This window comes from Camelus bactrianus, chromosome 16, assembly GCF_048773025.1.
Source record: "Camelus bactrianus isolate YW-2024 breed Bactrian camel chromosome 16, ASM4877302v1, whole genome shotgun sequence".
Classification (NCBI taxonomy): domain Eukaryota; kingdom Metazoa; phylum Chordata; class Mammalia; order Artiodactyla; family Camelidae; genus Camelus; species Camelus bactrianus.
In genome coordinates, this window is record NC_133554.1 from 45,146,585 (window position 1) to 45,164,362 (window position 17,778).

The window sequence follows — 17,778 nt, forward strand, 5'->3', positions numbered from 1 at the left end:
AGGAATGCAGAAAGAGAAACAAAAGATGTTCACTATAGCACAATTCATAATAGAAAAACTTAAAAACAATCTACATATTGAACTATGATGAAGGAAAAATTCATATGCTAAGGCAAGTCAAGAAAAATTTAAACAAAAAAATTTCTCTGCCCTTTGGCCTCCTCTCTCCCCTCTACTGTGTATTGTGTATCTGCATTATGCATCTACCAAACCTCCCCATCGGCAGAAATACCTGCTAAGCCATAAAAAGCAACCTTCTTCTAGCACCAACAAAAAAATCCTTAGGAGATAACCTTCCTGCTTACTCTTGTAAGGGGCCACGATGACCTATGACCCACTACTCACTTTGTACATGTAGACCTGGATTGTGTAAACTGTCATTAATATGTTATTAAATGTACAGCCCTCTGTCTCAAAAATTTTATGTAACTTTGCATTGACATTTCATGAGCGTAACAGTTCTTGGAGCTTTCTGAGAGGCTGTTCCTGGGTTATAATCCTCAATTTGGCTAGAATAAAATTTTCTGTTTCTTTCTTAGATCGATGGACTAATTTTTTTCATCCACAACTACGTTAAAGTGATTAAATAAACCAGGGTATACCCATATGATGGGATATCACACAGCTATCAAAAATGTTTAAGAAAAATGCTCAACAATCTGAAAAATGTTCAAATTAAAATATTAAGTGGAGAGGGGAGGGTACAGCTCAAGTGGTAGAGAGCATGCTTAGCATGCATAGGTGTAAGGTCCTGGGTTCAATCCCCAGTACCTCCTCCAAGAATAAATGAATAAATCAACCTAATTACCACCCCCAACAAAACAAACAAAAAATATTAAGTGGAAAAAGGTAAAACTGTATGTATGCATAATCTTAAATATGTAAAAATTGCATGGAAAAATGCCTGGAAAGAAAACAAGCAAAATGATAATAGTGATCATCTCTGGATGATAGAATGATGGATGTGTTTCTTCCTCTTCCTCTTTTTCCGTCCTCTCTTTCTCTCGTGGTGAGTGGGTTCCACCTCCCCCCATTATACTTTAAAAAATGACTATAATTTTTTACAGTTAGAAAAAATACTATAATTTTAAAGGAGCCATGTAGAAAAACCTCTCATAGATACTTATATTTCCCCTCATATATACAGTCATTGTGACCAGGAAAGTATTTGATTAAAAAGATTAAGGTGTCAGACAGACCTAGGCTTAAAATTCTGCCCAGCTAGTTTTCTCTTTGCTATGTGTAAATGATAGTAGATTCCAATTCAGGGGGCGTTATAGTTATGCACATCAAGTCCTTGACATATTTCCTGGCATATATCATATGTTCCATAGATGTTAGTTTTTCTGATTATGTACCTTTGTGTACAGTTATATACCACTTACTGGCATTTGTATACTTTTTAGTGAACCAAGTTGGCATTCCGGGGCTGAGTTATTGAGAGCATTTCTCAGGAAGTGAGGACTGTGGTTCTGTGCGTCTCAACGAAGGTGCAGGTGGCTAGTATTTTCCCCAACTGTTGAAAATCTGTTTAAAAGCAGGGCGGCAGTCCAGCTTCAGACTGAATAGGAAACCTTCCTTATGCCTAATTTCGGTGTGGGTGTCTGGGTGTTTCCCACACAGAATAACGCCCCGAACTGGTTTCTACTTTTAGCTCAACCGTGGCAAATTTCCTTAAATATCAGCATGAACTTGACCCCGCCCACATGCGCAGCCAGTTGGTCCGAATCCTCCCGGGGTTAGTTCAATCCATGGATTTTTCTCCGAGTTGATTGGTGGAGCTAATCGGAAATCTTTTCACATTTTTGATTGGTCGCACGCAGCATTGGGGCGTGGCAAATGGGCATGTTTCGCCGGGGCGCGGAGAGCTGTCGTTGGAAGATAAACCCGGCATTTCCAGAGCTTCTTGCGGTCGCCTAGGTCGCGAGGGGCGGGCCTCCTCACGCCTAGGCTCTTATTGTCCTTAACATTGGCCAGACTTGTCGTCACTCACGGAACCTCGAGCTCATTGGTACAAAAGCTCCAAGAGGCGGTGGGTGATAGGTTGGTTACTGTTCCCGCCCCAAGCCTGTCGCCATTTTGCACAGGGGATCCGAAATCCTAAAGGCAGCGGTATTGGTACCCCTACAGTTTGGTGACAGGTGAGTCGCGGGCTGGGGAGGGAGGGGGGCTGCGGCATTCAAGGCCTGGTTGGATTTCCGCACCTTCAGAGGTCGGGAAACCAGAGTGAGCGGGAGCCCTGCAGAAAGGGGTTGGACTCCCTGTGCCTTCTCCGCCCTGTGTAGGGCCGAGGCTACGGGGATCGAGAGAGGCTTGGCTCGTCCACTTAGGGGCCGTCCGCTCTCCGAGGACCTGCAGGTCGAGAGGAATCGGCCTGGCGGCCGGTCAGCAAGAACACTCGGAGGCCTTCCCCGGGACCCGGCGCGCGTGCCCGCCCGCTGGGCACGCCCACTTGGCCACCGGCTCTAGTTGGTGCACTGGAGATCTACCCCCAGTTCTCCCAGATGGTCAATTGGTGCTGGTGGCAGGGGAGGGTGAGCATGCCAAAGAGGCGCGAGGGTCAGCGACGTCTTCTTCCAGAGGGTCTCCAGTAGCGCAGTGGGCTCTGAGCGCCTTTGGTAGATGAGTAGGAAAAATAGGACAAGAGAAGCAGGAGGGAGAACCTGGGAGGTGTACTGTGTGTGGTTAGGAGGAGGAATCTAGTATTTGCTTCAGTGGACATCTAAGTGGGAAATACTTTTTCTCCCTCAGCGTGTTCCTCACTGTTTTTCTCATCTGTGGGATTTGTCTTTTTCGGAAACAAGACACAGAATCTTTAGTTTTGTCGCCCAACAAGATTTTGAGTACTGCAATGCATTGGACTTGTGCATACTTTCTATATGGACTTTCTATGAATGATTAAAGCATTCATCATCATTTTTTGGTTGTAGCAGTTCACCTGTACCTAATTTATGTACAGGATAAATGCTCTGCCCCTTTTCTTAGGTCTTAGAATGGAATGATGTGTACTTGGACATCGTCCATGAAGTTAAGCTACTGTGGGAGACGGTTGAATTTCAGAGGTGGGGCCTCTGGAATTTGGTGACCTCCCCTCTGAGGTCCAGATGGTCCGGATGAATGAGAGATGGGCTGTTCTTGTTCCATCTTACCCCTGCTCTGCCCAGGAGTAAAGTTTTCCTATGGTTAGCAGTTTAAAAGGAAACAAGGGATTTTTAAATTTCTCTTTAAAGAATTTTTATAGACTTCCAGGAGCAAGGTTAGATTTGTAGACAATACTACTTTTAAGTCTTTATTTAGAATGTCAAGCTCACACTTGAAATAGGCTGATCTGTTAAGGTTAAAGACTGTAAATTTTTCTGCAAAGCTGATTTTTTACTGTTACCTTCCTTCATAGAGTTTATCACATACTCTACCAAAAATAAAATTGAACATTTAGAGGTAAATATAGTGATTATCTTTTGGGGAGTAATGATTGGGAAGGGGCACAAGGAGATCTGGGTCACTGGTAACCATCTCTTTTTGATCTGGTTCATGACATTTCATTGAAATGCACAGTTATCAGGTATGTTTATATCTGTATGTAAATTATGTTTCAATAAAAAGTTTTTAAAAATTGAGGGTAACATGATGGCCCACACTGGCCGCTATGGTATCTTCTCAACTCTTTGCCTAGTTAATTTCTTTGTTCACAGTGCAGTTTCCCAATAATGTATTTCCTCACCTCTGAAATTTTTTAGTTTTTTTTTCTGGGTATCGATACTGTCTGCTAGACAAAGGCAACTACTAAATTTCTAAGAGATACTGAGATTTAACATGCCTTAAAGACTTTGCTTCATGTTGTATAAACTAAGTTGGTTCTCCACTTCATACATTCTAATTTCAGCAGTTTAGGTATTTGTTGTGGCATTGCTTCCACGCTTAAGGTGGCTAAAGCCTGCCACCGTTGAAACTGTGCTTCCACATAACCCACTTGGATGTTACCATGGAAGAGAGAATTTTCTGGCAAGGTGTCAAAAGGCTGAGTTGAGCTTCCCTTTGAAAACAAGAGTCTCTACTCCTTATTGGCCAAACTATACTTAAAATTGTTTAATTTTCACTAGGAGCCACCTCTAATAGAGACTTGTATTTTATGTTTGTTGTTTCTATATTTCTGCAAAGAACAATTACTTAACTTGCCTTTCTTTCCCTTCAGGTAACAGAGTTCAATTACAATGGGGAACGTTTTTGAAAAACTGTTTAAAAGTCTATTTGGGAAAAAAGAGATGCGGATTCTTATGGTGGGTTTGGATGCTGCTGGAAAAACCACCATCTTGTACAAATTGAAGCTGGGAGAGATTGTGACTACCATCCCTACAATAGGTATGTTAACGACCTGGATAAAAGCATTTTACACTTCAGTGTGTTATGTTTTTACCTGCTTCTTATATTATTGAATATTTCTTTTTGTAAACCTTGTCCACCCCAAGAGTATACACTTTTTGAAGCCAAAACCAGGTAATATATTCAATTCCCTAATTGCTCCCTGGCATCTCTGGCACAGTGCTAGTTTTACTGGGGAGTCATATGAACACATTTACGTGGAACAAATTTAACCCTATCTGCTTGGCAAAAAAGAAAAAGATAATGATCATTAAAATCAGTCTTCCTTCCAGCTGGCCTTTCTAAGTGGAAGCAGCTCTCCACACCAAGTAGGCTCTCAGTGTTTAAAGATGCGGTGTGATTTTTTTTCCCCCTTCACTCTGGCTTATGCCAGCCACTTGAGCTGGTGGTCAGCAGAAGAATCTGATTTGTTTCAATGCTGGAGGACAATCTGGCAGTGTAGTCATTCCTGCAAACCAGCACTGTGTTTTGCGGGCTATTTAAGGCTTTTGCAAAGGCAGTTTTGATAGAACTTAGTCTTTGCCTTATGAGCTGCCTCCAGATCCTGCACAAGAATAGGCTCCCCAAGTTGGCATGCGAACGTCAGTAGTGTTCTGAATGTTGGATCAGGCACAGGAACCAACGGATCAACTTCCCACTTGGGCAGTAGCTTCAGAGATTGCAACATTTGAAGAAGGAGGAAGCCAGATGGAGGAAATGTTCATACCCACAATTTAAAAACTGTTATTAGTCCCAAATGAAAATAGCATAATTGCTTGGTTTTCTCCAATCATAAAAATAATCCATGCTTCCATAATGCCATACAAACAGAAAAAATATAAACAAGTGTTAAAAAAACACTGTGCTATTAAGATTTTGGTGAACATCTTTGTGAAATCATATGCATTCTGTTTTCCAACTTACTCTGCGTTAGACAATGTGTTTGGATCTTTTTCTGTGTCATTTCCTCTCTGTGGAATGCCTTCCTGCCTTCTTCCTTTCTCCCACCCATCCCCCCTTTATGTAGCTAATGCCAGCTCATTCTTTTGGCCTCAGTTTAAACATTATTTCTCAGGGACACCTTTCCTGACTCTTTGGACTGGTTTTCCCCTGTTACAAGTTTCCATAGCAACCGAACTTCTTAGTAACTCGCAGCACATTTGTCACTGCTTGCTCACTGTCTCTCTTCCAAAAGTGTAAATAAGAACAGGAATCATGTCTGTCTTGTTCACTACTGTCCCCAGTAACTGCTGAATGAACTGAATACTGCTCCTGTGGTAGATTGTTAAACTAATGGCCCCCAGTGAGTCATCCCCCAGTTAGCCACACCCGTCTGCAGCCTCCTTCCACAGCAATGCAGAGCTTGGCCACATGACTTGCTTTGGCCAAGGGGACATCTGGAAATGTGATTCACACAAAGACTTGATATGTGCTTGTGCCTTGGAGCTTGCCCTTTTGAAACATTACCACCCACATAAGGAAGCTGAATGCTCCTTGAGAATAAAAAGGCCACGTGGAGAGAGAGAAGTCCAGCCTAGCCCCCAAAGGACTTATAGCTGAATGCACCTGCAAGAGGAAGCCCAGGCAACCCACAGAATCGGGGAGGAGGAGAATCATTGTTCTAAGCCACTAAGTTTTGGGACTTAAATAATAACCAATGCAGTATATATATATATACATGACTGCTGTATGCTAGAAATTGATACATTGTAACTGTACTTAAAAAAAATCTTACAATACAGTGCAATAATTATGAATATTGTGAATATGTCTATCATTTTTTAAGTTTTATTCGTTAAAAACTTTAAACTTTGACTCCATAAAAAGAATAACTGATACAGATCAACATCAAATTTTAATAACTAGATAGTATTCTATTATGTAGCTATATATTCAACGAATTTTCATTGATGGATAATTAGGTTATTTACAATGGTTCTATGTAAACAGTGCTGAAGTAGGCATCATTTAAAGATCAGTCAAATGTGGTTGAGCTCACTAAGGAGACCAAGAAGGTACAGCCATAGAACTAGAAGGAAAATGGGAAGCCAGGCAAGAGTTTCAAGAAGGGAATGAGCAGTAATGTCAGATACAAAATCAAATTACATAACCGCTGGGAGAGCATTTGTTGGATTTATTGGCGAGATGACCTTGCTGACCTTGGCGAGACCAGCAGTGTAACGTGGTGAAGCAGAACTGGGGTGCATTGGGTGAAAGGTGACAAAGTAGATGCAGTGAAGGTAGCTAAACTTCTAAGAGAAGTTTGACTTTAAAGGAAAATAGGAAGTAGTATCAGGTGAAGATGTGGAGTCAAGGAAGGGATTTTTTGGAAAGCTGTAAAAGATGTGAGCATGCTGAGAAGAACAGGTTGGAGATTTCAGATAGGAGGAGAGAACAGCAAGAGTACAAGGTTCCAGACAGTGTGGGTGGATTGGATCCAGCACATGGGTGCGTGGAATTGGCATTAAGTAGTTAGTTGCCCCCTTCCGTTGTTCCAAGAGGGAGGGAGAGAAGTTTGGTTGAAGATGTAGATAGGGTTCTCCATTGTGTGGTGGGAAGTAGAATTAGTCCTACTGATGGCTTCTGTTTGCTCTGAAGTATGTGTAAGATCTGCTAGAGGAAGAGGGGAGATGTGAGGTGGGAGACTGGAGAGAGCAGAGGAGGTTTGAGACACCTGTCGTGACGAATGGGAGAACCAGCTGACTAGCACATTCTGTTTTGTAAGCTATAGATCTTTGACTAGCAAGCTGCTTTGTAAATTAAAAATACTGTCCAAATGTTAGCTGAAATTATTTTGAATTGTTGAACCATCTAAAGTCTTCATTAAACCTTTTCTCCATCTTCCCAATTTAGGTTTCAATGTGGAGACGGTAGAATATAAAAACATCAGCTTCACAGTTTGGGATGTTGGTGGCCAGGACAAAATCCGACCTTTGTGGCGACATTATTTCCAGAACACACAAGGTGAAGATTATCCACTTTATAGCCTTGGAATCATTTCTGTTAAAAGCATCTAGAGATGGATGCTTGAAACAGAACCTTGTGGTACTCTGCTTTGCTTGGACTGCCGGGCATTCCTTCTCTTCTGATGACCCACTTCTGTTTATTGGGGCGATTTCTTTTTGGGATTTGGTTCCTGCCTTCCTTGAAAAAGTACTTGGGCTTTAATGCCTTGGATAGGAATCTCCTCTTAATCCAGAACATTTAGAAAATGGTTATCCTCATGAATTTCATCTTTTGGTTAACTGAAAGTTATATGTGCCTTAGATGAAGTACCAAGTTTTGAAGAATTTGAATTTAGTAACCTCTTTTAAGCCTGTTGAGAATATCTAAAAAGTATACCCGTGGAAAGAAAGAGATGAACAGGGATGGCTGGAACCCCAGATCCCAGCAGCCTGTGTGGCCACAGTCCCTCCCTGCTGCCCTGTTATCCTACAAGTGCACAAATAGGCACAAACACCCCAGATCACTATCTTATTTCCTTATTATTGGTGTCTTAAAAGTTGGGGTTTTAATGTGTCCCTCTCCCCCATCAATCTATTTGATTTTTTTCCCGTTGGATAAATGATACCTTACAGAATATTGCCTATTAAGATATCCATGAGCTGTTCGTGTAGTTTTTGCACCCTGATTCTCATGTGGAATCATAACCATATGGCGTCTACATACTACTCCTTTTAGGATTTATTTGGAGTCTTCTAATTTTGAAGATTCTAGTGATGATGATGTTTTCATTGCTTATGTTTCATGGTAAAGACTGATAACTTGTTGGTCTTTTCAGACCAAATACCCAAGTCAACTGTCCCTCTATGTTTTAGCTATTACCTTTGACACTTAACTCCATTTATAGCTATTTTCTCAGCCTGTAGATTTAGAATGTCTTTGCTCAAAATACTGCATTTATCTTTTTTAAAAATCACTTTTGTTAGTGGAAAATTTAAAACAAAAAAGAAAGAGGATACATAACGGACTCCCATGTACCCGTCTCCAAGCTTCAACATTACCAACCTTTTGTTCAGAGTACGTTATAGCAAATGCCAGACATGATGCCTTTCACTCATACATCCTTAAGTACTTACTTAAAACTAATAAAACCTTTTTTTAAGGTAATCTCCATGCATTATCACATCTCCAAAATTAATATTCTTTCTTTAGTATCTGGTACCCTGTCCTTATTCACATTTTTCCAGTTGTATCAAATACGTCCTTTCCATATTTGATTTGTTTGCATCAGGAATGAAAGCTTACACATTGCATTTCATTGTTGTGTCTCTTTAGTCTCTTCCTCTACAATAGTTTATCCCTCCATTTTTTTCCTGTCATTCCATCTGCATTATTAGCTGAAATCTTCTAAACAAAGAATTCCTTCATCAGATATTTGGGTTCTCTGAAATATAGTTTATATAAGAAAGGCAGGAAAAATGTTTAATTCTTCCCTTTATTGATTTTCAGAGAAACAGCTTGATACCCTAGCAACTTCCCGTGATGACTCTTTGATTTTTATATCTTTGTGTGTCAATCCATTGTGGACAGTATACTTTTTGATACTCAGAATGTCCATTTAACCTGGATTGGCATTTGCCATATTGGCCAAACTATTGCAATTCCTCACCAGTAATAAAACAAGAAAATGTGGGTTTGAACCACAGCTCTGCTGTGAAATCTCGGGAAAGTTAAGTAACCTTTCCTGTCTCAGTTTCTTCATCTGTAAAATGGAGGTGATACCTACTGCGCTGGATCATTTGGCTTAAATGAGATTAACTTTATAAAAAGCTTACTTCTATGGTTGGAAGGTAGTAGGCACTCAGATAGGAGCCTGTGATAGTCTGGGTTCTCCAGAAAAACAGAACTAAAAGGATGGATGGATATGCATACATATATATTAAATACATACATATGTCTTTCTGTATGTATATATGATTGATTATAAGGAATTGGTTTACATGGCTGTGGAGGCTGAGTTGTCTCAGGGTCTGTAGTTGGCAAGCAGGAAAACTAGGAGAGCCGATGGTGTAAGTTCCAGTCCAGGGGCAGAAGATAGATGTCCCAGCTCCGAAATAGACAGAGAGAGTGAATTCTCTCGTACTCCTCTTTTTTGCTCTATTCAGGGCTTCAGTGATTGGATGAGGCCCACTCCCATTGTGGAGGGCAGTCTACTTTACTCAGTGTACTGATTCAGTTGTTAATATCACCACCCAGAAACACCCTCACAGACATGCCCAGAATACCGTTTGACCAAATGTCTGTGGCCCAGTCAAGCTGGCACACAAAATTAACCATCTCAGACCAAATTATTTGAGGCTTTACGTCCTCATTCTCTGGCAGGATTCCTTTTGCCTGCCCTACTAAGAGTTGTCACACTCAGCAAGTTGAAATACCTTTTTGTTTTTAATCTTCTATTTATAACAAGCCTAATTTTATCGAATTTCAGTAACTATTGCTTTGATGGTGAGGAACTGGCTTATATTCTAGGACCTTGGGGTGGGTAATTGAGACTCCTCATGAAATTAGCAAATGGGACTGTTTGAAGAATGGATTTGCTGTCTCTTGATTGGTTCCAAACATTTCAGCCATTGGTAATTTTGGATGTTGTCCCTGTCTTTCCTGCCAACTTCCCAATAGTCAGGCTGTCTCTTTTAATTTAAATTTTCTTCTTTATCAGTATGTTAAGTAGGACAGACTTAATGATAGCTTAGCTCTCTATTAAGACACTAAACTGTGTATAGATTGGAATTTGAACTGTTTATGTCATTTCTTAGTTGACTTATCATATAGAAGGCATAAAATGGTCCGTTAGTTCTGATGTGGAAAGATTTTTCTCCTTGATTATGGGTTTGGACATTTTAATTTGTTAAATGGCAATATATTTACATGGTTCAAAATTTTAAGAGATAAAAGTATACAATGAAAAGTCATCTCATTCGTGTCCCCTAACCACCCAGTTCCCCTCCCACAGACAACTTTTCTTTCTTGTATATCTTTATGTATATACAAGAAGCTTTAGATACATATTCTTCCCTACTTTTAAAAACAAATTGCAGTGTACCATTCATGTGTAAATTTACCTTTTCTAGGTTCTCTCAGTGTAGTAAGTGTAGTAAGTGTAGCAAGTTTGATGCTAGATTCTTTTGTTTTTTACATAAGGATCTAAATAAAAACAATATCAAATGGGACCTAATATTTATAAACCCTTATTTTTATTAGGAATGGCAAAGGGATAATATGTTAGCTTCCACTCTGTCAGTTTTGCATCGGAGACAAGAATCTCCTCAGATTTCAGGATAACATCATTTGCTTATTTATGATCAGAGCTCAGAACTACTTACTGGCAGCCTGTCAAATCTTTGGGGGGAGTTTTGAATGTTCTGCATTTTTTGGTCTGATATGACGTAACAGGCATGAGATTGACTCTCATGTAAGCCCCAAACATTCAGCAGCTGTGGGAGCTCCTGTCCTCCAGAGTGAGCTGCTCCAGAGCAGCTGGTCAGGCAGCTGTCGGGCGGGCCTGGGAAGCACGGAGGGAAAGGGCCGAGGGCCAGCACTGACTTTCCCTCCTAGACATGCTGGTGAGATCTCATTGTCAGAAGGACATCTTATCCCACTACCCTTTTCAGGCCAGCAGGGTCCCTTCTGCAGTGTCCCCATGAGCTGTGACTTAAGGTGGGCACAGATATCTCCAGGGACAGGCGTGCAGCCCATCTCCAGTTCTGTTGACTCTTTATCACCTTGACCCCTGTGGTTTTACCTGCTGGTCTTCCATCTACTTACAGAACTACAGAAGACAGGCTGAATCTCTCTTTATGTCATAGCTTTTTGATATTTGAAGACAACTGTCAGTCCCCTCAATGAGTCTTTTCTCCAGGTAAAATATCCCAGTTACATAAATTCTTTTTCATATGACATGATTATCTCATTCCTTTTCTGTCCTAGTCATTCTTTGACTCCTTCCAGTCTGCCTGTGTCTTAGAGTCCAGCCCCGACCACCTAACATTCCCAGGATGTTCTGACTGATGTACAGTAGAGTTGGCTTTTTATTGCCCATATTTCGGAAACTGAGCTACTGTCACTACTGTTGATACAGCCTACAGTCAAATGAGTTTTGTTGGCTGCCACTTCCCATTTTTGTCTTACAAAGGGTTTATTGTTGGCTCACTCACTCCCAAGTTGTTATTACCATTAATGTCACAGAGACTACTGCTAGGAGAGTCTTCCCCATCCTGTGTCTGGATGGTGTGTTGGATTCCTCCTGGGCTCCTCCTCTGGAGATCCTTTTGGCCCCACCCCTTCCTCCAGCCAGTGTGGTGTGACCAGGTCTGTGCAGGTTTCAACCACCTTTGCTCAGATGCAATGTGGTGGTCCCTTTCTTCAGCCTGTCTCTTGCTTCCTGGGATTTCTCTGCTGCTATACAGTGTGGTACGCTGCAAAGACTTCTGATACCAACTACCTGGAGTTGGGCCAGACTTCACAGGTTAAGGGCACAAGACTCCCTCACTTCAGACACCAGCTACAAATTCGGGGCTCCCCAGGTCACCCTCACTTCTGATCAGCTGGTTACAAATTTGGCAGTTCCCACTGTCTCCTCAGGTTTGATAACTGATTAGAATTATTCACAAGAGTCAGGAAAGCACTATAATTAAAATTACAGTTTTATTATAGCCAAAGGATACAAATGAACCAGCCTAAAGGAGAGACGCATCAGGTGAGAACTGGGAGGTGCCACACAGGAAGCTTGTGTCATCCTGTTCCCATGGAGTCAAGATGCTTTACCCGCTGGCACATCGATGTACTAACCAGGGCAGCTTATCCGAACTCTGATGTCCATAGATTTTTATTGGGTCTTCATTATGTAGGCATGACGTAGAAATGAAATGATTAAAAATGAGCCTAACCTTTCCTCTCTGTATTCTTGTTATTAATCTGGCAGAAGGCTATGATGCCTCTGGGAAAGTCTAGTTGGGTGTGCAGCAGGCTTCCCAGTTCTGGAGATTATATATCCTTCCATAGTGATCGTGTTCAGTGAAACCACACACGTAAGCAGGGAGAAGCTGTAAGGACATGTAAACAGCTACCCTTCCTGGGTTCAGATTACTAACACACTTCTAATTTCTTCCCAGGTCTGATATTTGTGGTCGACAGTAATGACAGAGAGCGGGTCAATGAGGCCCGAGAAGAACTAACCAGAATGTTAGCCGAAGATGAGCTCAGAGATGCAGTTTTATTGGTGTTTGTGAATAAACAGGTATGTTGCTGGCTTTCTGAATACTAGGATGGAAAAGTACTGCCAGCTGCTCACTTAAAAATGTAACTATTTAAATTAGATGTCTGCCTCCCTCCTCCAGTCGCTCCCATCACCCTTCTCGCCACCTCCTTTTTAGCATATGTCTTATTGTCATTCACTTACAACAGCGAATATTGAGCATTTACTAAGATCCAGGCATTGTTTTAGGTATTAACGATATAGCAGTGAACCAGACAGTCAAAAATCCCTGTGTTTGTGGAGTTTACATTCTAGTGGGAGGAGAGTCAGTCAGTAAATACTATGTAATGTGTCTGGGAGGAGTGTCGTGGAGGAAGGAGTGATGTGAGTGAGGGCCAGAATGCCTGTCTGATAAGATGACCTCTGGGCAGAGACCTGAAGGCCAACAGCAAGGCAGCCAGTGCTGCTGGAGCAGAGTGGGGTTAGGGGAGCAAAGGAGATGAGATTGGATCACATGGGGCCTATCGTTGGGGAAAACCAGCTTCTATGTAAATAAAACATAAAACAGTAAAAGAGGAATGGGAGGAGGGCCAGGTGTGGAATTATGCAGCCTCAGGACTCGAAGCTGAACTAAGCGTAGAAAAGAAGGTAGAATCATGTGGATGTAACCACAGTCACTTTTCGAAGTGTTTCCTTGTACTTTCTCCTTCATGAATATATTGGTTGTGTAATTGAGATTGCGCTGTGTGACAGTGTTGCCTCCTGTTTTGCCATTTCAGGTTTACTGAAAGCATTTTCTCTTATCATCTAACTCTTTGTAAACACGATTTTAAATGGTGGGCAGATCACCATTCACGCAACCATTACCCTACTGTTAGGTCTGACATAAGTTTGAAGTTCACTCGTGAACATAGTGGACTTTCAGAAAAGAAAATAACATTTGTTCTTTTTAATTATAAGAACAGAACATGCTCATCATCTAAATATGCAGACAGTTCAGAATATTCTAGCCCCACTCTTCAGGGTAAAACATTGTTAAATTTCTTATATCTCATTCCAGAGATAAAACTTTCTGTCTATATAATCAGTTATATGACTGTATTCATTTTTAAATTCCAGAGATCATATCCTGCATTCTGTTTTGCAACCTGCTTCTTCACTTAGCATCTATTTGATGTCCTTCCATATCATCGTATCTAGATCTGCCTTGTTCTTTAATGCTAATTTATTCAAATTCTGTTTGAGCTTACTATGTGCCAGGCACAGTTCTAGGCACTTGGAATACATCAGAGAACAAGACAGAGATTCCTGCCCCTGTAAAGCTTGCATTCTGGTCAGAGGAGGCAGATAGTAAACATACTAAATAAGTCAGTTTTATAACATAGTAACTTGTGCTGAATGCTGTATTTAAAAAGATGGAGCAGGACAATTAGAAGGCGTCACAGGGGCTCAGGTCACAAAGGCATTGCAGACCATCCTCAGGACTCTGGCTCTTACCTGAGAGACAGAGCTTCTGCAGGGTTTTGGTAGAAGAATGACTTGATCCAACGTTCACTGACTGCTGGTTTCAAAGAACAATTTAGAGGAGCAAGAGCAGAAGCAGGGAGACCAATTAGGAAGTTATTTCAGTAATCCAAGTGAGAAGTGATGGTGGTGGGGTCAGAGTATAGCTGCGGAGGTGGGGAGAAGTAGTCAGATTCTGAATACATTCTGAGGGTAGGGTTGGTGGGATTTCCTAGTGTGGAGTTGTGAAGGTAGTAAGAGAGAAGAAAAATTAAGGATGATTTCAAGGTTTTGGGCCCGAGCCACCGGAAGGCTAGACATAAGACTGTGAGTTAAGGGCAGGTTTGTGGGGAAGAGCATAATATTTCATTATGTGGATATAACATTTATAAACTGACTTTTGAATATTCTCCTTCAAGGATCTTCCCAATGCTATGAATGCAGCAGAGATAACAGACAAGCTTGGCTTACATTCCCTCCGCCAGAGAAACTGGTACATTCAGGCTACTTGTGCCACCAGCGGAGACGGGCTCTACGAAGGCCTGGACTGGCTCTCCAACCAGCTCAAAAACCAGAAGTGATGGGCAGCGCTCCACTCCCTGTGCATCATGGCAAAATCTGCCGGCCTCTTCTGTGTGCATGTGTGCGTGTGAGGAGCCAAGTGTGGGTGTGTGGCTGGGCATGGGAGCAGCTTTCTCACATGGTGCCTTATACATGCCAGCAGAAAACCAGTCTTACATGTTACAAAACTCCAGTGTTACATTTTAAGTGCTACCTTCCACTTCAACGGCTGTGATGACCAGTTTTGCAATGGATGGAGGCGTCCAGAGGGCTTACTGGTGCACCATAGCCACAGTGCTTTGTGGTGGGGAGGAGGGGGAGGGTTGGCCGCGGACCGATTTCATTCGTTTGGTCCCGGATCTGGTGTCTCTGCATACCTGGGGTCCTGCTAGACTTGGGTGTCCGTGTGTGCCAGAGCTAGCATCTCACTTTTCAGTACTTTAAAGTGAATGATCCCCAAGAAAAAAAAAGGCACTTGCTTACTGCAGTTTTCAGTTCAGATTTAAACTTCTCCCTTAAGTTATATTCCAGCCCAGACTTCCTGGTTTAATGTGCTTCGTTGAAAGGAATCAGTGGTCTTTGTTCATTAGAGTATCCAGACCCTGTAACACTAGAAAATTACCTAGTCCTTCCCTGATTTGCCTCTTATTTGCCAAATGGAGACCCTATGGGGTAGTAACCCGGCACGCGGCTAAGGCTCTTTACTGGGGCCGTGCGGTCGCATGGAGGGTCCGGTGAAGGAAGTGAGGCGCGGGTCGGGTTTGTGTCCCTGGACCACAGTCTCGGGCTCCCGGCTCCTAAGACTGCTGCTCCCACTTCTCTGCTGGGTGCTGAATGTTCTCTGCTCGAAACAGGAGGTTCACTCCTGGGATGGAATCGTTACCGTGTACAGTATCTTCGTTCAACTTTTGGTTTGAGTTAGCTGCTGTCCCCAGAACCACACGCCTTTGAGTTCTGAGAGTTTGTGAGAGAATCAAGAGGTTAATTTGGGGGATGAAACTCCCGGCAGCCCCTGGTATTGTCCCCGAGTTGGTTGGTGCTAAATTTTGCTCTGAAAGTTGTCTTGTCCAGACCACTCTCTGTGGCACTGACTCCCTCTTCTGGTTGGCAATAATGTCCTATGTGGAAACATGCTTTATGCTGTCCTCAAAATAGTAGTAAAAATGGCCTGGAAATGAGCTCGGCTCAAGACTTAATATTCTAGAGCTCTTTAGCCCAGACAGCTATTGGCCAAATTTGTACCTAAGCTTTCCACTACTACCTTTTAAAATCCCTTTTTCAAAAACCCTTCATTCAGATTACAGACGAGGGGAATGTAACGTGAATTTTAACAAAAGTAAACCTTGTTATTGAAGACAATGAAGTTGCTATCACTAGGAAGAAATTTCATGCCATGGTAAGTGTGGGGTGTAATGTTTTTCTTTCAGATGTTGACTTCAAAGAATGTTCATTGCAGTACTGGCAACGAAGTCCAGATTTGATTTTAACCATGGAGTTAAGTCCTGAGAAATATTTAGATTGTATGCCTGAAATTGGCAGGGACTATGTCTTATACTTTTGTATTTATGCTTAATACCGTGTACCTAGTACAGTGCTAGGTCTCATTAAACTCTTGTTGATTTGTTGAACAATAAAGAACTTGCTTTGGAAGGAGGAGAGGACAGCCATGTGCTTCTGGATGTCTTGAGCTACTTTAAAATCCCTTTCCCTCTCCAACTTAGCGGACTTGCTGTTGAAAAGCCCCAGGGCACTTGCACTGTCCTGGCCCTTCTGCATTCAGCAGTGCCCCTCATTCACACTTTCTATGACGCTTTCAACTACTGTCTTTCTCCTTCTGGGAATTTGGAGCTGGTGAGTTGAGGGCACTTCAGTGTAGTAGCTTTGAGCAAAGACTTGGGTCCCTGAAAGCCATGTTAACATCCCAGCTATGACCCTCTAGCTGCTTGGCCTATTACTTTTTGCCTGCATCTCTCTGAGCCTCAGTTTGCTTAACTTTTAAGTGGGGATAATCGTTCCTACCTCATAGAGTTGTGAGGATTAAATATCTCAGACCTTTGCATGCTTTGCCTGGTGTTTCCCTGGAGGTATCTTGATGTCCAAGTGTGAGCAGCAGTGCTGGCCACAAACTGATCAGCATTGTTTATCAAAGCAGTGAAGTGGGATGGGATGGGGGCTATGTTTAATCTCTCCCGCTCTAGTCACCTTCTAATCCCGCTGAATGCTGTCCTTCTCTTACCATGGGAAGTGCTAATAAGACCAGCTGGGGTGCTTGTTTAAAAAAGCATATTGCTGTGTCCCACCCTCACCTTTTTTTTCTTTCTTCCTTTAAAAAAAGATTTGTGTTTTTTAGCATATTCACAGAGTTCTGCGACTACCACTACTAATTTTAGACTATTTTCATCACTGCAAAAGAAACCCTGGATCCATTAGCACCCACTCCCTACTTCTCCCTTCCCCACGGCCCCCCACAATGACTGATCCACTTCTTGTTTCTATGGATTTGCCTATTCTGGGCAGGTGAGAGGCCTGGGGAGTTGGCCGGTGCCTCAGGAAGTGCTGACCTGCTGTTGGCCTGACCACAACATCAGTTGTGGGGCATCAGCCTGATGACAGATGAGGCAGAGCCCCAGGGAGAAGACTGCCCCATAGTTAGGAATTTGTAACCTTGAGAGGGAAAGGGGTGCTTCTAATAATTACGCAGGGACATAAAGGGGGATGTATGGTGCCCCTATCAGAACGGCGAGAGCTCTGAATCTGGAGCCAAAGGCCAAGGCTGAAGTTGGGGCTCTGCCCATTCACTAGCTGGATTCAACTGGACTCAACCTCTGATACTCAGTTTCCTCTCCTGGAAAGGAAATCCCCAGGCTAACCTGGGGAAGAGCTCTGTGTGAATACCAAGAATATCGGGGTAATGGGTCCATGAGTCAATTCTATATATTGTGGATCATGTAGTTTGATCTATTTAAAATAATGCCTTAAGGCTGAGAATGTTTTCATGTGAATTGCTCAAGACAGGTGGCTTTATACTCCTGTGGAGGTAGGTTTCAAATGTAGCATGACACCTTAAAGTGACCTGTGTCCTTTGTCCACAGGTATCTTGCAGAGGTGGTCAGTACACAGCAAATCTGACCATATGTTTTGGAGACACTTTTTTTTGA

At 42.3% G+C, this 17,778-nt stretch overlaps 1 protein-coding gene across 1 annotated transcript; it reads left to right on the forward strand.

Moving 5' to 3' along the window:
• Window positions 1-1,902: 1,902 nt before the first annotated feature.
• LOC105071483 (ADP-ribosylation factor 2) lies at window positions 1,903-16,274 on the forward strand. Its single transcript, XM_010958165.3, has 5 exons — window positions 1,903-2,141; window positions 4,193-4,359; window positions 7,213-7,323; window positions 12,474-12,598; window positions 14,479-16,274. The coding sequence occupies exons 2-5, from the start codon at window positions 4,212-4,214 to the stop codon at window positions 14,638-14,640; spliced, it is 546 nt and encodes a 181-aa protein (XP_010956467.1). The 5' UTR covers window positions 1,903-2,141; window positions 4,193-4,211; the 3' UTR covers window positions 14,641-16,274.
• Window positions 16,275-17,778: the final 1,504 nt, after the last annotated feature.

Bases quoted from the DNA above. Each gene is read 5' to 3' on its own strand.
- LOC105071483 (XM_010958165.3), top strand. From the start codon at position 4,212: ATGGGGAACGTTTTTGAAAAACTGTTTAAAAGTCTATTTGGGAAAAAA. The intron at 4,360-7,212 runs GTATGTTAACGA...TTCCCAATTTAG, and splicing joins GACTACCATCCCTACAATAG to GTTTCAATGTGGAGACGGTA. The intron at 12,599-14,478 runs GTATGTTGCTGG...TTCTCCTTCAAG, and splicing joins TGGTGTTTGTGAATAAACAG to GATCTTCCCAATGCTATGAA.